Raw genomic sequence first — 25,203 nt, forward strand, 5'->3', positions numbered from 1 at the left:
GATATATTGTCCTGAGAAATGGGGAGGGGGCACATGGATGTGCCTTATTTATTTAGAGTTGAAGATTTGTCATCTTACCTCAAGCAGCTGTGCAGTTAACCTCTGGTTTTGGTCCTTCTGCTCCATCAGCTCACCAATGATTCCCTGTTTGTTGCTTTTGGCAACTTTCAGGACAGTGTTTTGATTGGATAGCTCCTTCCTCAATGACTCCACCTCCATCTTGAGATCATAGGCAATATTTTCCTTTTCCACCTGGGCTGTCTCCAATTTCATACGCAGTTCATGTCGCTCCTGTTCAAGGGCCTGAGAAAACATTTAGCAAACAGCAGAGAGGAAAAGAAAAATCATTAATAACTCCAAAATAGAAGAAATAACAAGTGTAAATCATATGAAAGAAGAAAGCAATGTTGCATAAACCTTTATGCTACACATGGCAGACTACAAGATTGTACTTAATTTTACTCAATGTCTCTCTTGTATTTCATCATATTAACAACTACATTTTAAGTAGCCTTGTATAAGTTTGACTCAACTTCAAGTTCAGTTCATTTATTTCACATTTGATTAAAAAAAAAAAATATATATATATACATATATATACACAGAAAAAAAGGCACTGAAGATATCACTGACAAGATACAGAGGTAAAAGCTTAGACAGGCTAATACAAAATTTGAGAACAAAAACAAAAGCCAATGGCCTATCAATGGCTTACTGTATACGCTATATATTTCGCGGGGGTTTTATTTTCGCGAATTTCGCGAGTCGGGAGCTATTCGCGAAATTAACAACACGCGAAAATATTACCTTCCAAAATGAATCCCTTGCCTTGATGATACGAACATTTCAGTACTACAGCTGTAGTATACCATGTCACGGCTTACCGAACAGACCATACTGGCTACGCTTGTTTACGCACGTCCACGTCTACTTACGAATACTGTAGAGAGCCAATCCATTATCGCAAGGGGACCACTCGTCAGAAATCTAGGGGACCACTTGTCAGAAATCTAGCGCGATGGACTTAACCACTTCAAAAATGTTGAATTCTAACTTACTAGTTCACAGAGTTTGGCAAGTCTTTTTCATGCAGTGTATAACTAGTATCATTCTTATTTGCTAGTAAGTTAAAAATTCACACTTTCTTTGCCACTTCATATTTTCTCTGGTCCCCCAATCGCGAATTTAACCACTCGCGAAAATGTGTGACAGCGGCAATTCGCGAAAATTTATGTACGCGAAAATTATAGCGTATACAGTATCCCAAGAAATTTCACAAAATAGAGCAAATCTGCAGATAAATATGATAACAGAGGGTATGAATGAGTAAGTTTTACTTAAAATTTATCTTTAAATTGTGATAAAGAGGGGGCATTTTCTTAAGTCTTCCTTAAGACCATTCCATATACAATTTTGGACAAAAATATCTGATTGTGATACAAGAAAATTCATCATTAAAACTAGTGATATGAATGAAACTTAACTGCCTTGTGGAATAAGGAACAAAAGGTCTAACATTCACCAAGCAACTTTGGCAACAAATCATATATATATGAAAACATAAAATTTGCAGTTTGCAATTTGTGTATATCCTGAATTTTGAACTGGTTAACTTTCTGAAAGTATGGAGCTGTATGTGATATGGAGGTAATCCAGTTATACTGTGTATTACTTTTTTTGTATCAACACAAGCCTATTGAAATAGATTAAAGGGCTGATACTCCATATGATGTTACAATTACATTGTATGTGAAGTGAAGCAAGATCATAACTTGATATGATATGTAAAGAAACTTAAGTTGCTCAATGCTCAAGGTAAAACCTTTCTGAGTCTATTTATGGCTCCAATAACTTTTGAAACTTGTGTTTATTTAAGGACGTTCCTCAGTTGAGTTTGTGCGCATCCTAGCTGCGTAGGTTGGCAGTGATGTAACAAAGAGCGTAGAAGCTCACGCACGAGAGATGAGCTGAGCTAGCTGAGCTGAGCAGCTGCTAGCAGATCGAGCTAGAGTGTGGTACATGGTACGTACGGATACCCGACAGCTCCCCGCACTGGGCGGCCTCGCTCGGCTCGCGTGCCGACTGTACGCGTTACAATCTGTACGTACTACGCAAAGTTCAGCGGTACGAGCCGCATAATATAGGTTTACCTACATTGTCATGGTAGCACAACACTGATCGACAGAATCGGGAAGCTTGGAAGTGGAACTGAGCTGTTTCCATTTTCAATCCATCGATCTGTTTTGTGACGTGCAGTTCATCATCTGTTCATCAACATGGTCAAGTGGAGTGCTAAGGTATCTAGGGCCTCTACCTAGTCGGGGACTACTATACAAATAGTCTACTAGACTAGGTGTTCAAAACAACAACAACAACAACAACAAAACAAACATATACGACACACATTTCATCTTTAGGTCTAACAACTCAAACAACCTGAGTATCTCCGTTAAAATCTAAATTACAGGTACATCTAAACTTGTCATTACTAATACAAAATATTGGTTTTGGGGTTTTTTTGGTTACAAAATACAAGGTTACGAAAGTATTATCAAACAAACATTTATCACTTTCACCATTCAGATATTAATTTTTGATTACCAAATCTGGTGTAACAAAAGGGGAATCAAAGAATTTTTTTTTTTTTTTTTTTTTTGGGGGGGGGGTACTCAAGGTACATCTCCATAGTTTACAACACTCACTTTACCAACCACTGCAACAACCAACACATGCAATCTACAATCAACGTCATTATATTAAGATTTGTTTTTCCTTTGGAGGACCGTCAGACTAATGCTAAAACTCCCATTTCCTTATATTTATTCGCCTTCCTCCATTATTACTTTCTGCACATGGTTACAGCAAGTGGATAAAACAAACAAACAAACAAGCATGTCAACGTGGAGTTTTCCACACTTGCGTCCACATATTATTATGGCTGTGTAAGGGAAATAATAACAAAACGCACAAGGACATTCCTTTTTGAATATTTTTTCACCATATCACTGCAATTGTGACACGTTTTCTGTTTAAAAAAAGAAAGAAAAGAAAGTGGGGTTTTGACTGAACAGCATGTGGAGATTCATGCATTCTAGCAGGGTATATCCCTGCATTGGTTCCTGGCCAGACATAGGGATCTTACGATGATTTCTGTTGCAAGGAGGCTCTGCTAGCACTACAAACGAGCACATGAACCCCCCCCCCCCCATCTGTACAATTGTTCTGCATTAAGTAACCCTTCTTCTACATTTGATAAACTTTCGTAAAAATGACATGGGTTTTGAATGTACAGCATGACATTCATGAACCCCACCTAATCAGGGCACCCACAATAGGTTTATAACCAGATTTTGGGGTCCTAGGATGATTTCTATCATATGGGGGTGCTGCCAGCACAAAAACTAGCACGTGAACCCCTACTTTTTATTGTTTTTCTGGAATAAGTAAGCCTTCGTCTACAATTTGGTCAAGTTTCGTGAAAATGACATGGATTTTGAATGTACAGCATAAGTTTTATGAACCCAGCCTGGCACGACATCCCTGCATAGGTTCCTGACCAGATTTTGGGGACTTACGATGATATATGTCACATGGGGGCGCTGCTAGCACAAAAACGAGCACATGAACCCCCATTTGTTATTGTTTTTCTGGAATAAATAAGGCTTCTTCTACAATTTGGTCAAGTTTCGTAAAAATGACATGGGTTTTGAATATACAGCATAAGTTTTATGAACCCACCTTGTCAGGGCATCCCTGCATAGGTTCCTGACCAGATTTTGAGGAGTTACGATGATATATGTCACATGGGGGCGCTGCTGGCACAAAAACGAGCACATGAACCCCACTTTTTATTGTTTTTTCTGGAATTAGTAAGGCTTCTTCTACAATTTGGTCAAGTTTCGTGAAAATGACATGGGTTTTGAATATACAACATAAGTTTTATGAACTTTGTCCTTTATCTCACCCCTAACAGAAAACGTAAATGAGAAGAATTTGAGAGATTTTGGTGTTTTCTGCCGCGTGAGGGTGCTGTTTGCTAAAGAATGAGAGTGTAAACCCTAACTTTGAAACCCTTTCCTCGTTTTGGGTACCTTTTTCTGCAATTCTTGCAAATTTGGGGAAAATAACGTGGATTTTGAAAGAATTATGGGGATTTAAGTTTGTCATTGCAGATTTTGTTGCCAGTCATGGTCTTGATCCTGTAACGTTATATCATTTTGGTAAAGGACGGCAGATTAGTCATATTCTTCAAAGTCCCGTAGAAGAAAAACAAGCACATGAACCTATGGTTTTATTTACATATTTGGGCTTCGGATGGGTCAGAGTTACTGTATGGAAAGTTTGAAGAAAATGACATGGACTTCACTTTAACTGAGGAACGTCCTTAAGATATCACTTATATGATCTTTCCAATTCAGCTTGTCATCCAAAACAACTCCTATGGGAGTCCAAAGAGATAGAGAAAGAAAAGAATACAACCCCTTTTAGATAGAAATCTCAGGGTAAAAGTCAAATCACTAGAATCATATAATAAATACAGACTTCGTGATCAGATGCAATCTTGGCTATGTACATTGGGGTCAAAGGTACACACGCTTTATTTTTGTATGTTAAAATGTTCTTGTGAATGTCTCATAAAAATCCTTGTGCTGTCTCCTCCATATTTTGGACACATGTATATGTGGCCATATGATGTGAATCATTAGAAAACAAGAGACCCGGGGGTTCTCACGCTCACCTGAGCATCGCAAGTTCACCTTCCATGCATTCTTGCAGATTTTTACCTGAGAACATTGGAAACTTGGGGGGTGGGGCAGCTTTGAGAACTGGAGGCATGGTGTCCATTTGCATATCCCATCACACTGGTAAAAATATCTGCCAAGTATACTGTACTTTATGGAATGGTGGACAATGCAGTTTGAAAAAAACCCCCAGAGACTTAAAGCTCCATCACTTCTGATTCTAGAGAAGAATATTATTGATTATTATCCATACAGAGGATTTTTAGAGCCCAAATACAAGTGTTATTTTGTCGACGCACCTCATCACCTCCAGCCCACTTATAAAGTTTGTTGAACTCGACCAATATTTTTTGCCGAGGCGACCAATATTTAAAACATTGGACGGCAAGAGGGGGATTCCCCAAAGTTTTTATAAACTGCACCGTGATTGGCTGAGATAAATACGAGATGACCTGAAATATGAAGTAAAAATGTCTCTGATTGGTCAATCACGAATTAACTAAAATATCGTTTCTTCTAAAATTCTGTGTTTATACAAACAGATTTCATATATCAATTAGTTGAAATTGTTTTGCATACTATTTTTCAAAATATCACTTTCATACCAGGAAATTAAATTTAGGTTTAATGAAAACAAGTTGCATTTTTTTGTGAAGGCGACGATTGATCAATTCAGCGCTACTGCTAGATAGCCCACGCGCGATATACAAATACATGTAGCCGGCCGCCGCCGCCGCTATGCATTTGCATGCATGTTACGTTATGTGTTACTAAGTACAGTAGGACTGCAGTACTAGTAATTCGATCTTTCACGATCTACGGTAGATGTGACGTGAATTGTGTCTCAGATCTCGGATACAAGAAAATCTAATTCTGGTCTAAATTAGCTAGATCTTGGCCTAACAGTAACATGACGGCTACCATGGATACATAGATCACTGTTTTATCAGGGAATGAAGTAGATTAACTTGCACTGAAGAGTGTACCATAACCCATGTCAGGATCAAATACAGTAGGAGACCATACAGCACTCGGAGACAGAAAGGGTAAGTGAAAACATTCTTTGCTAAAATCCTCTGTAGGATAATAATGATAATATTGGATGTCCTATTTTCGATTAATACAAGCAAATATTGGACTCGTCTTCGACTCGTCCAATATTTGTGCGTAGCTCGTCCAATATTTCGACTCGTCCAATATTTGTGCGTAGCTCGTCCAATATTTCGACTCGTCCAATATTTGTGCGTAGCTCGTCCAATATTTCCTTGTATTAATCTCAAGGCCATCCAATATTATATAAACATTCCTTAATTTAGGAGGTTTGGGCCCCCTGGGGCCCTATTGGCCCAAAAAGAAAGCATGGTGCCCATTCAAACACTTTGAGATCCTATCCCCCTAGGAATGCTACTTGCCAAGTTTGGTGAAAATCAATTGTGTTGTTTTCAGCAAGAACATGAAAATGTACAATTTAGGTCTGCATTTGGATCCCCCCCCCCCTCCCTGACTCGGGGGGGGGGGGGGGGGAGCCCTGGATCTGCAATGAACAAACTTGGAACAACAGTCATCAATGTACAAACTCATAGTAACTTTGCTTTATCACTTCTGGTTCTAGAGAAGAAGAATTGTAAATACTCCTTAAAGTTGGGGGGGGGGGGGTGGAGGGGGGATTGGGCCCTCTTTAGGGGCCCCAAAGGGAAGCATGGTGCCCTGTTGAACAAATTGAGATCTTAACCCCCAGGCATGGTACCTGCCAAGTTTGGCGAATATTCATCAAGGGGTTTTCAAGAAGAAAATGAACATGTACAATTTAAGTCCCCATTGGGACCCACCCAACACCACTCCCCCTGGGTCCCAAGCGGTGAGGGGACACCCCCGATTCTGCCATGAACAAACTTGAAACTAAAGTCATCAATATACTGACTCACTGTATTAACTTAGCTCAATCACTTTTGGTTCTAGAGAAATTCTTTAAAGATTCCTTACCAGAGGGACTGGGTCCCCCTCGCCCCCCCCCCCCCCCCCCCCCCCCCCCCCCCCCGCCCATGTGGAGCATGGTGCCCATTTGATGAAACTGAAATTCTATCCCCCTAGGGATGCTACCTGTCGAGTTTGGTGAAAATTCATTATGGGGTTTTCAAGAAAAATGAAAATCTACAATTTAAGCCCCATTAGGACCCCTCCCTACCCCTTCGCCTGGGTCCCAACGGGGGCACCCTTGATTCATCATGGGGTTTTCAAGAAGATGAAAATTACAATTAAAGCTCCGATGAGGACCCCTCCCACTCCCTCCCCTGAGTCCCAATGGGGGCATCCCTGATTCCGCAATGAACAAACTTGAAACTACAGTCATCAATGTACTAACTCATAGTATTAATTTAGCTCTATCACTTCTGGTTCTAGAGAAGAAGATTTTTTAAGATTCCTTAATTTTGGGGGTTTGGGCCCCCGTGGGTCCTACTGGTGGGACATGGTGCCCATTTGAACAAATTGAGATCCTATCCCCCTTGGGATGCTACCTGCCAAGTTTGGTGAAAATCAGTCATGGGATTCTCAAGAAGAAGATGAAAATGTAAAAAGTTTACGCACGACGGACGACGCACGACAGATGAAAAGCCATCGCAATAGCTCACTTGAGCCTTTGGCTCAGGTGAGCTAAAAAACAATGTCGTCTTGATCACACACTATCTTGGCTGTGCAAATCGGAGTCAAATGTCATAAATACATTATTCTGTATTATGGTTAGTCCAAGCCCTATCAGCCCCATATTTTGCACACATATAGAGCATGTTGCATGAATTATTTCATTGCATAACAACTTCTTCTTTGGACACCATCTTGTGAGCATGAATTTGGATTCTAGATCAAAAATACTTTATTCTGTATCTTGGTTAATACAGACCCTTCGCTCCCAATATATTGCACACAGACCGAAAATGTTTCATTCTATGAGTTAATGACTTTTTGATCAGACGCTAGCTTGGATGTGCAGATTAGGTTCAAAGGTCAAATAAACTGCAACTTGATTACTACAAACCCCAATTTAATGTTGCACTCTATAGATTCTGTAATGTGGATTATTTTAATGAATAACAACTTCTTGATCAGACATCATCTTGGCTTTATACATAAATTAGGGTCAAATGTGAAAAATACTTTCTTTACCTTGGTTAATGCATTGTCTATTGCTCGCAATCCTTCAACTTTACTTGTGGTATATCACCTAATATCCCGTGATGAGATCAAATCTGGTTAAACTTGTATATACCACACAATCATTCTGTAGGGAAAGATTTGGGCCATGGGGTCGATAGTCAAAAGAAAATGCTAAAATTTCAGTATTCTGTTGATATTTTGAAAATGACTCAGTTTTGTCATGAAAATTGGTGTATGTAAACAGATATTACTTGCAAATCATATGAAACCATTGCCTTACACTGGTAAGATGTTCTGTTCACCTATTAGAACAGTGTAAAATAGCAGAGGCATAGCAGTCATCATAGCAATGTTTCTACCTTTTTTTTTGTTTTCTGAATGTATTAATTGGAAAACAGTTTTTCTCATCAAAGGGGAGATGCTACATGTATAACATTATTGTGTGACTAAGCAAAGCCTAATTTTTTTCTTTTTTCTCTCTCATTTGAATTAAATATTTGATACCAACAAATTGACAGCACAGCCGTAGGTAAGCTGTAGGCTAAGAAATAGACACACACACAAAGATATAAATCTTCACATGGAAATTAAGCAAGAACAATAGAAGAGTAGGCTTTACCTGGGAAAATTGGAGGGGATGATAGGGCCCTCATTCAAACTGAAATTTACCAGTGGGACATGGATTTACAGTGTATGTTTCAAATGCTCTGTGACAATCTCAAAGGACAAAACAATATTACGTGTACCTGCAAATGTTGACTTGGTAACAGAATTGTTAAATAATGTACAAATAATTTATGAAGGATGCCATTAGCTCTGGATATGTCCTTTGCTCATTTCTAGGTGTAAACAGCTCTAGGTTATTAGCTCTAGATATGTCCTTTGCTCATTTCTAGGTGTAAACAGCTCTAGGTTAAAGTACACCACAATGCTGATCTACACTCTGCATTCTGCAAATGTATGATGGTACAAAGTACAGTCTCAGTCTGCATGCATCCCCTAGGTAGATCATTCCTACAAATTGTTGACATAGGGCTTTCCCCACCTCTTCCTGATGCAAATCATTACAAGTGAAACATTGTGTTGACATTCAAATATTTTGTCAGGCAGATGTCCATCAGCACTCAGATGTAATCACTTCAATAACAATTGCATTCATGCACTCATGCATTATAATAAGGTATGAATGAGGTTTCAGTCATTATTCAAAATTTTTCAAATCACCTGCTGCTAATAAATCATTGCATGATTACACCCTCTAATTGGAAGAAGAGAAAATAACTTGAATCCCTCCTCTTATTCTACATAAAACCCTCTTTGCTACATTGCAAGTATCCAGAAAAACACATGCACACACATAATACAGTCAACCTTGCCTAAGTGGAATCTATCGGGACCGACAAAAACACTTCAACTTAAGCAAAATTTGACTTCTGCGGAAGTAAATTTTTTTTGACTTACATTTTCTGATGAATTTTCATCATGCAATGTCTTTTTATATTTACATTGACCATAATATAACAGCAAACGGTAGCAATATGTTGTTTATAGTGTTTTTGCTTTGCTCGAGTTTGTACAATAATCGTGAAGCTAACATATTGGACTGTGATAATGGAATGCATTGCATGTATTTTTTTTTTTTTTACACGGTCACAACCATCATGGTAAGAGTATTTATCTCCATTCTTCAGTCTTGACAACTCCTGATCATCATCATCAATAATACAAGTACGATTATCAAAAAGTGCAGAGGACACAAAAAGTAAACATGAATCTTGTGCTGGTTTTGAGTTGGTTTTATACACAGTAACTCATATTGACAGAGTCAAGATCTTGTGTTCATATCTTGTGGCTTCACCGCCTGATGAATCACTGAACACTGGCAGTAAACACACACCAATATCATATGCACTATCACATTATGTGTTCCCGCCTAAGGATACACAACTTATGCCTAGGTGTGGGTCTGGTCGCATACAATCCCCTGGTCTGATGCACAATAATTGCATAAAGAATAAAAGCCCAACCCATGTGTGTGACCATCAGCCAACCAAGCTAGAGTTCATGACGGCGTGGGCATGTTGGCAGAAAGCATGTGCTCACATTTTTTCACAGCAGATTTGTATTAGACCTGCTGGGAACGGGGTGAAGTGTAAAGTATATGTATACATGTTATGCACTCACAAACTGATCACTGTACAAGCTGTTATTTTTGTGAGGGTTTGATTTTTTGCGGATTTCGTAAATTACAGTTGGATCGCAAATTTAACAACATGGGAAAATGTTGCCATGCGCTAGGCTAATAGTGCATTTATGGTAGTGTCGGTGTCAATTTGCAAAAACAACATCTCGCGAAAATGTCTGTGACCTCCTCTTTCACGAAAATATCTGTACCGGTACGCGAAAATAAGAGGTTATACAGTAATTACAGGTTGCGTCAGTGCCATACTAGCCTTTTGCCAAGGCCTCGTGGCTGAGGAATGAGACTAACTCGCCATACCAAGCACTGCAAGAAATGGGTGAACGTGAGATCAAGTGGGGCAGCCACGAGGCCTTTTCAAACCTGGATTTTTTCTGCCGCTTTGCGACCATGAATTATTCATGCATTCATGAGTCTATCTGCAGTTGGTATGCTAATTGTCACAAATGTACATTCTGCTAGATATATGATGTACGTGGTTGTTAGTGGAGAAGTTTCTATAGCTATACAGTGCATGCATGTGAAAGGCAAGAGCTCACCCAATACAGAAAGTTCCAGGAAGTGCCTACATATTTGGCTGAGTGATGAAATACATACACTGTCCTTGTAGCCCAATCTAATTGGTAGCGGTAGTTATTTTCAGGTATGATGTTATGCACATAACTAGACAGGAAGTCAGGGTATCTGGAAGGCTCTTGAAGTCACAAGTATGTAGCCCCATGTTGGAGAGAACTACAGAACCTTCCAGAAAGGGTGAACGTGACTACAGTCAACCTCGCATACCTCGAATCAGTTGGGACTGAAGAAAGTGGTTTGACGTATGCGAACTTCGAGGTCCGCGTATGTCGAATTTTCTTCTAATTATCCGACGTTTATCGATGTTCAACATGGTATCTGTTATAGTGCCTACCGATTGTTTGCATGCTTGTCAATTGGAATTGAATCGACTTTAATTATTTATGAATGAATTGAATGAAAATCGATGTTCTTCTTTCAACACTGTTTTCTGGTGGACAATTAAATCACCTATCACCATAAAAACAAAAAGAAAATACCAGTACATAATCGAGTGCAGGACGGGGTTGCAGAACATGCGTGCTGAATGTACATTGCGTGTGGATGACTGTGGTGTGTCTACAGAATACTGTGTATGCATTTGCGTAATACTCGTACACGTCATGTAGACAAACCCGTCAAAACACAAACTAAATGTACCAAGCACACAGTTACACAAGAATCACATTCTTAGCTTTGCAAACTATTAATATTTCGCACAACTATGGGCGTACATGTAGCTCACCAAGAACATCTAGAGCTACAGGGAGCGACGGCAATGTCGCACCACTAGGCACCGGTCTTCCGTGTGTCTACCAGCAGCACTCTCAGTCAGCCGATTGATACCGTTAATCATTTCCAAATGTAAAAACAACAATCTGTTATTTATTTTAGCATCGTACGGAGCAGAATATTACTGTTATTCATTTCCAAATTTAAAAGCAAACATCCAACATTTATTTTACTATCATACGGAGCCGAATGTTACTGCTGTCCACTTCCAAAAGTGAAATGAATCATCTGACAATTATTTTAGCATCGTACGGAGCCGAATGTTACTGTTTTTCATTTTTGAACGTCAAGGCAGACATCAGACATTTATATTACCATTAAACGTAGCTGAATGTTACTGTTATTTACTTTCGAAATATAATAGCAAATATCCGACATTCATTTTGGCATCGTATGGAGCAGAATGTTACTACTATTCACTTCAAAACGTAAAAGCAATCATCTCACATTTATTATGGCATCTCCCAGAGCCGAATGTTATTACTATTTACTTTCGAAAGTAAAAGCAAACATCCGACATTTATTTAATCATCATACAGAGTTGAATATTATTGTTATTCACTTCCGAACGTCAAAGGGATCATTCGACATTTATTCTAGCATCTTCCAGAGCTGAATGTTATTGCTATTTACTTTCGAACGTAAAAGCAAACATTAGGCATTTATCTTATCATCGTACGGAGTTGAATATTATTGTTATTCATTTCCGAACATCAAAGCAAACATTCGACATATATTTTAGCATCTTCCGAAGCTGAATGTTATTGCTATTTACTTTACAACATAAAAGCAAACATCAGACATTTATTTTATCATCATACGGAGTTGAATATTATTGTTATTCATTTCCGAACGTCAAAGGGATCATTCGACATTTATTTTAGCATCTTCCTGAGCTGAATATTATTGCTATTTACTTTCGAACATAAAAGCAAACATCTGGCATTTATTTTTATCATCATATGGAGCTGAATATTATTGTTATTCATTTCCGAACGTCAAAGCAAACATTTGACATTTATTTTAGCATCTTCTGGAGCTGAATGTTATTGCTATATACTTTCGAACTTAAAAGCAAACATTAGACATTTATTTTATCATCTACGGAGTTGAATATTATTGTTATTCATTTCCGAACATCAAAGCAAACACCAAACATTAATCTTACCATGGAATGCAGCTGAATGTTACTGTTATTCATTTCGAAATTTAAAAGCAAACATCCGACAGTTATTTTAGCATCGTATGGAGCAGAATATTACTGCTATTCACTTCCGAACATAAAAGCAATCACCTGACATTTATTCTAGCATCTTCCGGAGCCGAATGTTATTGCTATTTACTTTCGAAAGTAAAAGTAAACATCCGACATTTATTTAATCATAGTACGGAGTTGAATATTATTGTTATTCATTTCCGAACATCAAAGGGATCATTCGACATTTACTTTAGCATCTTCCGCAGCTAAAAGTTATTGCTATTTACTTTCGAACGTACAAGCAAACATCCGGCATTTATTTAATCATCGTACGGAGTTGAATATCATTATTATTCATTTCCGAACGTCAAAGCAAACATTCGACATTTATTTCAGCATTTTCCGGAGCCGAATGTTATCCTTATTCATTTCCGAACGCAAAATCAAATATCTGACATTAATTTAAGCACCGTATGGAGCTGAATCTTACCGTTATTCATTTCCACAAGTATAAGCAAACATCCAACATTTATTTTAGTATCATACGGAGTCGAATATCACCGTTATTCATTTCCAAAATTAAAAGCAAACATCTGACATTTATTTTAGCATCTTACGGAGCCGATTGTTACCGCTGTTCATCTCCAAAAGTAAAGTCAAACATCCGACTTCTTTTGGTGGCCCGACGTGCGTTTTTGGTGGCCCCGGACCACCGGGCCACTGTTAGTGTCGAGCCCTGAATAAGTGCAGCACACGAAGGATGGGCTACTTGGTTGCCAAAAAACAGTAGTGAGTAATATTGCAAGATCAGATTCGGTTTACGGCTTCTGAGTATAGTGCTATAACTGTAATCATAAACATTTACCGAAGAGGATTGTTCGCATAAAAAAAAAGAGAAACAATCTTAGGGGGCCTATACGATTGTGCTAGAAAAGAAAAAAAAATTAAATTACCGAAAACTCAAATAAGATTCAAGTCAAGACAGGGGTAAAGTAAATGATGATTTTTTTTTGGTCTGAAAATCGTACAGCATATCATTCGATTTCATCTAAATTTGTCAGAATAAACTGTTGTTAAATCATATCTATACTATTCTTGATTATGCTAGGCCTATACTTCCAGATCATATACCACACTGTTTTCATAATCGCATTGCTGAAAAAAAAAAAAAGTATTCAGTGCTTGCATTCTTGGGGGGGGGGGAGAATAAATGAAACAAACTTCGTGAAAGGAAAAAAGTTTAAAAAGCACTACGCAGGAGATTGATGTTTGGACAGTGGACAGTGATTAATGCCAAAGATATAACTGTCAACACCTAAGCAGGTGTGCCACGACGGTTAAGAAATCTACGCGCACGGCATGACTATCACGATCGCCAATCAGAACACAGTGGTTAAGAAAAGAAGATGATGGGGCAGAGCGTAGTGCTATCGTAAGCACTCCCATGGCACGGGTGCTACTGTATGTGCATACCGTGTACATGTGTAGGTAGGTGTTTGGGATTTTTCTTGTCAGCTGTGTACCGGGTATTTCTTTGGGCGCACGATCGTTCTGGTCTCAGAATATTTACAATCGAGTGTGAAAAGATTTGTGACATGTCTTCGCTGTCCACACGCGCTTAATCGGAAATGCTGAGTGATGTTTGCAATTTCGATTTGAGTAACATGCTTGGAAAAACAAGTTAATTTAGATCGGGACATTAGATTTCCCTTCGAGGTAACCGAACTTCGAGTTAGTTTTTTCGAGCTAGGCGAGTTTTAATACACAGAAACTCCATAGGAACAATCGGGACTTTCATTGTGCCCTCGAGGTAAGCGAGGTTGACTGTATGTAAGTAATAGAAAGATAAGAAACTCATGTCAGGTTCCAAAAGGCCTCCTGGCTGCACCACTCGATCTTGCGTTTCACTAGTTCCCTCGCAGTTAGTCTCTTTCTCAAGCCTCAGCCAGGAGGCCTTGTCAAAAGGCTAGTGCCATACCTGATTGTGAGTTTTTTTGTTTTTTTGTTTTTTACCAACCCCCGCTGCACCCACAGGAAAAAAACAAACTCCAATTTGTGCCATGGAGATAACATGTATTCACACAAATCTGGGCTTGAAATTATCTTTAACATAGCCAAAATTTGACTTGTAAATTTTGACTTCTGAAAGATTATCTTAAGGAAATAAATAAAAAGAAAATTGGGACTTTCTAGGGCTTTGACTTAGCCGAGTTTTCGACTTGTTCCAGGTTGACATAAGCGAGGTTGACTGACATGCAACACCATCAAATTTAGACCTCATCTTCTATGAGCAATATTCTCGTTCTACTTTAATATTGAGGGTACTATCGTGGCCTTGCACAAGACTTTGTTCTTCATACTGTAGTCCTATCCAACTTCTGAAATGCAGACATTGTCATTATATAGATGAACCACCAGCACAACGCACTTGATCACTTGCCCAGAGCCAAATTCACTGTGCGCGGGTCCTTCAAATAACACTTTCGTATGCATTACAGTAATCGGTCATCTACTTTTTCACATTGTATGGAATAAGCAAATTCATCCTATTGATTGCGTGAAAAATATGATTATTTGTTCAATCATTTGGTATCATTTGTCATTTGTTACGTGAAAATGTTTTCCCATGGGAGAACATTACAAAAATGTTCTGCCCATCATCGAACATAACCAATGTGCCTCCATCACGTGACTGTGTTTAGCCAATCACTGACAGTATTTGACTAACCCATTTAATATAATACAATGTACATTGTATTTGTATTGCTTTTTTTAATGTGATGTGAAATGCAACTGATTAAACTATACTTGGGCACAATCATGCAAGACTAATGGAAATGAGGATACCGATTTATGCTAACATACATCTCTGACAGTGATTTAAGAAAAGAAATATATCTATACATGCATACACATGTATATGGTGTTTTGAGCGGGCATCCTTGTAGCACCCAAACTACCCTCTTTGGTAGGTATGGGGATGTATGTGGATGTCTGTGTCTACATACTACTGTAAACCAAAGATTATAGAAGTGCACACAGTGCTGTGAATGCTTGGCTTTTTTAATACATGTACAATGTGTATTATGCAAGTGGTGAGCCTTGTGCATCACATTGCAAACAGCCTGGCCATTACAGATAACTTTTTTTTTTTTTCAGTCTGTAGGCTCTACCCAGGTTCTAGAATGTAGTGTGTGAATTCTATCTCAGCTGTATAGCAGCCTGTAGCAGCCACTGAAATTATTGATCTGCAACGTATTGTTCAATCTGAAAGTGCAATATCATTTAGTTTTACTCAGTGTATGAAACATCGACTACAGGTAAACACACTTGCATGTTAGGCCTATACATGGCTTCCACAGTGTGAGAGGTGGCCATCACTCCCACTGCGTTATCCAAATCCCGTGATCTCTGTGCAAACATCCATGGCAGTGCCTGATCACAATGTGTGTTCTTGTTAGTGCGATGCTCTCAACCACATTGGATTTAATTCTGATATTGTTTAGTACATAAAACATATATAGACCGCTTTAATCCTGGGCATTGTTGATTATATTATTGTCTCTCAGGATCTCAGCTCTATACTATGACCCTTGGTGGTACAAGCTGCTTGGTCATAGCATGGAGTTAAGATCCCTCACAGAAATAATATCCACAATGAACAAGATGAAAGCAACCTGAATCTGTTTTAGCAAAAAAAAAAAATAATAATAAAAACAAAAACAAAAACAAAAAAAGAAAAGAAAAATAAACAAAAACACAAAAAAACAGTCAATATCTTTATGATATTGGTGGTATTCTATGTGTACCTTTCTTTTGTTAAACTTAGATATAAAAAGCATCAACAAACACAAAATTAATTGCAGATACTTTCAACCCACTACAATCTTTCCCTAATAGATCAGATTCAAGACTCTCCTTTAAGCCCCGGTCACACAGCACTCCATGTCTAAATCACGCACAAAAAGTTATGAAAATCTGGTGGACGTGGTCGTAAGTGGCAATTTTTTGGTCAATTTTGGTTTGGCAGTGCTTTGTACGGGGTATGACCGTTGGCGGCTGTTCCACTGCTGAAACACTGCCTGAGCACAGCTAACGACGTCCAGCGACGTGTATGTACGCCAAAAAATCCATTTGTCAGTGATAAGCCGCTAAACACACACTATTTCCTGTGATACCAACGCGTACCACGCGTCAGATGACTGTGCTCTGCCCGTGACAGACCGCTAAACTTTCACGTCTTACTGCGTCTCCCCAAGTTTTAATCACTGCCGGAACAAGGATTATCACGTGTGTTTCACGTGTGTTGCACGTCTTTACCACCGTGGTTGTCCGCGTAATAAAATTTTGAGCAGTTCAAAACTTTTTACCACATCTGACGCCATTCCGATTTTTCTCCACGTCCTGCCACGTCTATAAATCGACCGTAGCTCATCTTAAACTCGACATCAATGCGAACAACATCGTCTGCTTCACGGGAGACCACTTTTTGACGTGTTTTGGCCGTGATTAAGCCTTAAAGCGCTGTGTGACCGGGCTTTTAGTACATGTTGGTATTAACCTGCCTTGTGCAACATATTGGTGCAAAAAAAAAAATTATCAACAACATCCTTTACAAAAAAGATGGAGGCATTGAGCTTTATGTGTCTGATGCTTCACATCTGTTGTTTGAGGTAAGCTGGATATAATACTGCTATTAAAAATAAAGTCATTATATGTATGTGAATATCAGTTTCACCACAAAAACATGATTGCTGCCATAGTCTACTGACCTCGAAAATACTTCTCCTGAAGATTTTGAAGCTGTAGACTTGTAAGAAAGCCCTTTTTGTATTCCCTTTAGACTGGGAGACTTTAAATTGACCTACTATCAAAGACATGTTGATAATGACTCCATGAAGAAATTCTTGAGACAAGTTTATCAGTCTCTTTCTTTTCATTCATCTTTAAAGGTCTAGGGAAATCACACAATATAAAGGCCTTTGTAAACATTCAAATAACTAATATGTATGTAATCAACCCTAATATTCCTTTAGAAATCTCAGGTTTGAGCAGAAATGAAAAACACTATGCAGTTTTAAGAATTTTATGCTTGCAAAGCCCCGCCTCAAAGAAGGAGACTAAATTATGGGTGTGGCTTTTGACATATTGTGATGTCATGTCAGGAATTCTTAGCCATTCAGCTGTGCAGTAAAGTCCTAAATATCATTAAAAAATTATGATTTTTCACAACAGATGTTGAAATGACAATAATCGGCATTGGATGACTGATTTTGCATCAGCTTTCATGTGAATAAAAACAAAACTTTAAACTTCTTATTTTGGTTTGAGCAGATTACTAGTACATGATTTTGAGTGTTTCAGAGGGCATTTTTATTAGAAAAAGGAAGTCACAAGCACACAATTTGTGTAGTAGACTCAGCGCAGTCATTTCTTGAGTTTGGCAGGCAAGTCGGGCCAATCTCGCGATGCATTGTGAGCGAAGAGCAAAAAATCAAAACTGGTTTAAAAGTCCACGGTATTGCTTTATCTCCAACTACGTACCCAGGTATGAGGCCAGTTCACTGATGAATCACTAGCCACTCAAAGCTCACACACTCACTCACTACACTCTTATATGTACACTGTTGATCTAGCTATGAGCTGTATTTGCATGTGTGAGGATCATTAGTTTGTTCTTCGACCAGTGTTGTGTTTAGACTGCTGTGATTTCTAAATTGTAATATCATCACCTCTGAATTTCAGTTGTGAGTTCGTGCATATGAAGCCTTACTAATATCCCCTTTCATATCAGACGCTGAACAGTGGATGAAATCTGGAGGTCTTCCACTGTTCACCCTAGACCACTGTTGGTATGAAAGGTAGCCCAAAAAAGACACCAGGGTGAACGGTGGAGGAACAGTGGACGAACAGTGGATGCGATGCATGCTAGACCGTCTAGCACGAACAGTGGATGAACACTGGATGACATTCCGGTATGAAAGTTCTCCGCATGAACACTGGACATTGAGTGGAACCGAAAATCCTAAAATGTCAATTTTGCTGCTTTATTTGACCTTTTTTTTTTAAACAGCCGGCATAATTCCAAATCCTTATCTAATTCTATCAACAAAGTAATAATATTGATCAGTTTAAAATGATATCACATTTGAACCGGTTGAGGACGGGCTGATTTTGCTACAACACACATTTCCCATAGACACTCGCCCAAGTATACTCGCCGACTCGCCTCAACAGGTTTATAATCTTGGGTGATAACTGTCATTACCGAGGGTTTGTAGTAGTGATTACCAGTACACAAAATTCCTATACCAGAAATTTTGAAATCGTAACAAGATATGGGACAGACAGATAGATGTCGCTCTGTCTGGCTGTACATGTATGTCCATCCATCTGTGTCTCTGTCCATGGATAGAGACAAAGATGGATGGACGTACAGCCAGACAGAGGGACAACGTACCCCACTTTATGCCTCTGGCACGTCCAAGGTTGAAGTGTAAAGTCTCTCAATATGCATGTCAGCAGGCAAGCCAGGGTGCATGCGAGTGTTTTTCCTTTACTACTTGTAAAAGTGGAAATTTTTCGCACATTACGCACAACCAGAAACTAGCGCGAGAATAAACGTACGTGAATATTTTTGCTTTCCATGTTCCAGAAGTTGATGTCTTGATTACTGCAGAATTAAAAACACGCAAAACTCCTTTACCTGGCTGAGCACGAAAAATTAGTCTTGCCAAAATATCCACTTTCACAGTATTTATTTCAAATATTTTTTAATTACATTTTTTTTTTGGGTAATATAAAGAACAAACTGCATTGAATATTCTGAACTAAATGGCATTTGGAATGAACCAATATCATGTCCAGTCTTAATTCATACAAAATGTACATCATGGAGTTAAAGTTCACAACTTCATACTGTATATAAACTGTACTCATCTCCACCAAGCATCTTATTTTCACCCAATACTTAATTGTCATTATGAACTTTTCCTGCAAGTTTCAAACATCCAAATCCGTCCACAACTTTTTGAGTGATTTTGCACACAGACAAATAAATAAACGCCAATGAAAACATAACCTCCTTCCTTGGCGGAGGTAACTATAGTTCGTTTATTCACCTGCATTTACTTAAGTACAGCAGTGCATAACAACAGAACAACAGAAAAGGAGCATCTATACTGTCAGTTTATGTGACAATACATCTGTCAGTTCTGAATGTGATCATACCAATTTCAGAAAGTCCTGTTACTTTTCAGTGCCACATCTTAAATCTTGCTTAGATAATCTTAAAGAACACTTATAACAACCAAGTCTTTTTGGCTCCAGACATTTCAAGGAAAGGAACTTCGATTCTCATGACAAATGCCACCCTCAATTGCATATTAATTGACACAGCCTGTTCACAATTGTTTGTTGAAGGGTATAATGTGATGTCAAATTAGTGTTTTTCCTAAACATGTATTAAAACTGAATAAGATCCAAAAAAAAGGGGGGGGGGGCATTCTGAAATTGCAATACACAACACCCTACTGTGATGTCTGCCACTCCCACCATTAATCACCATTTATACACACTGCCTCGACAAAAGCATTTCCAGGGAGAACCTTGTGACAAATTGCACAACGCGCAGGTGTATATTGTATGTGTATGTGTATGTGTGTGTGTGTGTGTGTGTGTATGTGTGATGTGTGTATGCCAACACATGTATGCAGCCATGCCTTCCTGGGAACACAAGCGCTGTTGCAATGTAGTTGGCATTGGAGCATGGCTGCATACATAAAAAACTCACAATTCTGACAAGTTGATGAGCATATTTGTCTATCAATCATGCTGAACACTTTCAAAGAAAGATCTATTCATTATGTCTGACACAATGAGAAATTGTGTCGCAAGGTTATAGTTTCATATTGCTTCAGTATGTTTGCCAGTGACATGAAATATGTTAATCATCTGCAGATATTTGCCTGCATCTAACATTATGACCACTCATCTTAATAGGTAAGGAGACACAAGAAAAAGTCTATAGGAAGGTCCAGAAGAAAACAAACTTATATTCTATTTGAATGACAAATTGGTCTTTTTTTTTCTTTTTTTTTTTGCATAGTGACGAAGGTATATGCTGAAGAATGCTACAATGTATTTTAAGAAGACTAACTGATGTCTGATGCTCTGTAAAATGTCATATAAAACATTACTGGTATGCTACTTTATACCCCGGGAAGAACTGATGTGAAGAGTGATTACCTGAAGGAAAAATAACCTTAGAAAAATATTGCCCACTTTGTCTCTATTACATCTAGAGCTTGAAAGAAAACCAAAACCCAAATGTGGATTGAGTTATAGCAGCAATATTAGCTGAACACATCAGTGAAAATTTAAAGAAAATTGGACGATCTGTTCAAAAGTTATCAATTTTCAAAGTTTCGGTGATGTCATCACTGGAAAAGGAGAGTACTACACTTCATGATGCTGTTATTGACAACAACATCTATAAAGAAAGGAGAATTCTACAGAATTTCATTTTTCATAAAAAGTAAACAAAAAGTAAACATTCCATCGACTTGCTATTGACATATATGTTGAGGGTAATATCATTCCACCTGCTATAAAGTCTATAGTGCTCTTTTATTGTGCTAGAAAAGTGAAAATATGTTGAATTTTCTCTGCATTTTCTTTTTATCGTTGTCCACAACAACGTCATGAAGTCTATTACAGATACAAATGTCTACTAATATTGCTGCATTCACTCAATTACACTTTGATATATTTGGACTTTGGTTACCCTTAAATGATGTACATGCCAAGCGAACAGTTATTTCACAGTCACGCTATTATTGTCTTTGCAAATATCACAAGAGCTTTCAGAGACCCCGTTTACACCAACCGAAAGGCCGGCCTCGGGCCGGCCCGAGGCTGGCCTTTCGGTTGATGTAAACGCACAAAAGTCGAAATGCGGTACCAAATGGGGTACCAAATTGCGGTACCAAATCGCGGCCCGAGACTACCTCGAGGAGGTAGTCTCGGGCCGGCCTTGGGCCGGCCTTTATTTGGTGTAAACGCAAGCGGACCCTAATGCACGTCCTGTAGAAATCTTGCTGACGTCACGCACCGGTTTGGTTTCATCAAAGATCGTACACTATGTACGATCTTTGGTTTCATTTTGCGTTCACTTCCCTTGTGTCATTTTGTGCAGCTGGGACCGGTGACCTGCGTATAGAAAACCGGCTGCTGTCTCAATTTTTTTTTAATAGATGAAATATTTCCTTCTTGACAGGTCAGAATATATCTTTATATATGATTTGTTTACCCTTATTTTTACAATTAAAATTCTGCAATCAAACGTCGGAGTAATGTTGTCTATATTAACAGAATACAGTAACCCTTTCGTTTACAACGGTCACGTCCCAGTCCCTTAGAGCGCTACAAACGACGAAAAGGAAACATGCGGGAGGGGATTTCTCTCAGAGGCCGCTGCTCGACAAGGCACTGTAAATGCATGAAAATGGGAGTCCGAGGAGCCCGTCACTGTAAACGGGGTCAGAGTGACACAGGGACCACCATTCATTAAATTCACATTTCTCATGTGTGTGAATCTATCATGCACTTCAAACAGGACTGCCCTCACAACAGTACAGGCAAATCAGAAAATGTCATGAAAACTGAAAATGAAGAAGCATACAAAGTCCAAGACTATTCTCATGAAGACAAGCAGGTGCTTATGACAGAAGCAGCTCATGCAGCCGTGTTGGATAGTGCTTGCACAAAAACTGTCACAGGACGTGCATGGAAAGAGTCATACCTGGCTTCACTGTCCTCAGACGAGAAGATGCATGTGAAAATTCAAGCCAGCGATACTAAGTTCAAGTTTGGAGGAGAAAGTACAGTCAGATCAGATGAACGGATGGAGTGTCCATGGACCATGGCTGGTCAGAATACAACAATTGTGACTGATGTGATAGGAAGTGACATTCCACTGCTGCTCAGTAAGCCGGATATGAAACGGTTGGGATTCATTCTGAACATGGCTGATGACACCCTAGAAGTCAATGGAAAGAAGCTAGACCTTGATACCACTTCATCTGGCCACTACTACTTACCACTGAGAGATTGTGAGATGCACATTGAAAGGGTGAACATGGTTCTAGAAAAGACAACCCAGGAAGAAAAGAAAAAGATGATCACCAAACTTCACTGCCAGTTTGCTCACCCCACGGCAAAAAGCTTGAAAGCTATCATGAAGGATGCTCTAGATGATGACTATGCCACCCTCATTGAGGAGGTCAGCAACAAATGTGAGGTGTGTAAGAAGTACAAGAAAACACCACCTCGCCCTGCAGTGAGCCTGCCTCTGGCTAGACAGTTCAATGATGTGGTAGCCATGGATCTGAAGCAGTTTGGCGAAGTGTACTTCTTGCATTTCACTGACCTGTTCACTAGATTCAGTAAGAGCAAAGTGATCAGAAGAAAAACACCCAAGGTGATTGTAGAGAGCATCACAACTGAGTGGATTGCAGCCGGATTCGGGCCACCCAAGAAATTCCTGGTTGACAATGGAGGAGAGTTCAACAATGCCGAATACAGAGAGTTGGCAGAACAATTCAATATCGAAGTTTGCACCACAGCAGCATACTCGCCATGGTCAAATGGTATTTGTGAGAGAAACCACTATGTTGTGGATGTGTGTGTGCAGAAGATGATGGAAGATGACCCTCAGATGAACCTGGAAGTGGCCCTTGCATGGGCTGTCAATGCCAAAATCTGCATGCAAAATCAGAGTGGATTTAGCCCAATCCAGCTAGTTTTGGGAACAAATCCAAACCTTCCTTCAGTCTTGACCAGTTGCCCACCAGCACTAGAAGATGTTGAAGTCAGTGAAGCTGTGGCAAAACATCTGAATGCCCTCCATGCTGCCATTAGAGCGTACGCAAGGTCTGAAGCTTCGGAGCGGATTCGCAGAGCCCTACGTCACAACATCAGAGTTCCAGAAGTCCCGTTTCAACCTGGTGAACGTGTCTACTACAAACGCGATGATAGGAACAGGTGGCGAGGTCCGGGAAAAGTGATAGGACAGGATGGCAAGATTGTCTTCATCAGACATGGCAGTCAACTAGTCAGAGTGGCATCCTGTAAAGTGATCAAAAGCAATCACGACACTGCCTCTTCAGATGACATGATAGACAACAGAAGCAAAGATGACACTCAAATCAAACAAACTGGAAGTGGCAAACTGACTGTCCTGGCAGAAATGGATGATAGCGAATCTGTGGAAGAAAATCACAATAAAGATGATGTCAATGTGTTTGTGCCAAATGAAGGTAGCGACAATAATAGCGCCCAACAACAAGATGGAATTGAAGAACAGGTTGATCGAATGAGAAATGAGGAGAATACACAAGTGCTGATACCCAAAGTGAACGCAAACATAAAGTATCGCCATCCAGGCACAACAGAATGGACAGAGGCAAAAATCCTGAGTAGAGGAGGTAAAGCTACTGGAAGAAACAAATATTATGTCAACGTAGAGACCAATACAGATAAGCACAGATACGGCATTCACCTTGATAAGTTGAATTTGAAACGATGCCCGATGAAGAAGGAGAGCAACCAACAGACACTGATCAAAGAGGACAAGCTGAAGAGGCCAATGTCGTCTTCATACCTCCTAATCATCACAATGAACCTGAAGTCATAGAGGCCAAACAGAAGGAACTTCAAAATTGGAATGATTTTGAAGTGTACCATGAAGTTGAGGATCTTGGTCAGCAGACGTTGTCCACAAGATGGGTGATTTCTGAGAAAACAATGCCTGATGGAAAGAAAGGAGTAAAGGCTAGGTTGGTAGTCAGAGGATTTGAGGAACAAGACAAAGTCCCTTCTGACTCACCAACTGCTTCAAAATCCGCACTCAGACTAGCCATGGCAATAGCGGCAAGCAAAGGATGGAAGTGTGAGAGCATAGACATCAAGGCGGCCTTTCTACAAGGCAGAAGAATAGACAGAGATATCTATGTCACACCCCCCACAGAAGTACGTCAAGAAGGAGTCCTGTGGAAACTCAACAAGACAGCATATGGCTTGGAAGATGCATCTCGCAACTGGTATCTCAGTGTCAGAGAAGAATTAGTGAAGCTTGAATGCAAACAGTAAGAGCTGGATAAAGCTCTTTTCAGATGGTACAGTTCTGGGAAGATGGAAGGCATTTTCTTGATGCATGTAGATGACTTCCTATGTGCTGGAACTGATGACTTCAACAGGAGAGTCATCGATCCTCCTGTTCAGAAATACAAGGTTGGAAAGTGACAGATTGACAATTTCCAGTATGTTGGGCTGGAGATCTCTCAAGACGACAATGGCATCAGAGTACAGCAACAAGCATACGAGGCAGAAATGGAAGAGATACCCATCACGTTCAAGAGAAAAACTGAAAAAACCTCCACTCTGAACAAAAGTGAGATGCACAATTTGAGGACGACGGCAGGTCAGCTCAACTGGATGGCAACACAAACTAGACCAGACTTGAGCTTTGATGCTCTGGAACTAAATATGACTAGAAACCACTC

At 39.4% G+C, this 25,203-nt stretch overlaps 1 protein-coding gene across 2 annotated transcripts in view; it reads right to left on the reverse strand.

The window, feature by feature from the left end:
- LOC139730528 (uncharacterized) overlaps positions 1-25,203 on the reverse strand; it is a 148,948-nt gene that overhangs the window by 77,020 nt on the left and 46,725 nt on the right. For both annotated transcript variants that reach the window (XM_071641380.1, XM_071641379.1), the window contains exon 4: positions 79-303. In XM_071641380.1, coding sequence (XP_071497481.1) covers positions 79-303 — 225 coding nt within the window. The remainder of the gene's footprint in view (positions 1-78; positions 304-25,203) is intronic.

This window comes from Diadema antillarum, unplaced genomic scaffold (assembly GCF_040938485.1).
Source record: "Diadema antillarum isolate AM-2024a unplaced genomic scaffold, OU_Dant_1.0 seq00000320_RagTag, whole genome shotgun sequence".
NCBI lineage: Eukaryota > Metazoa > Echinodermata > Echinoidea > Diadematoida > Diadematidae > Diadema > Diadema antillarum.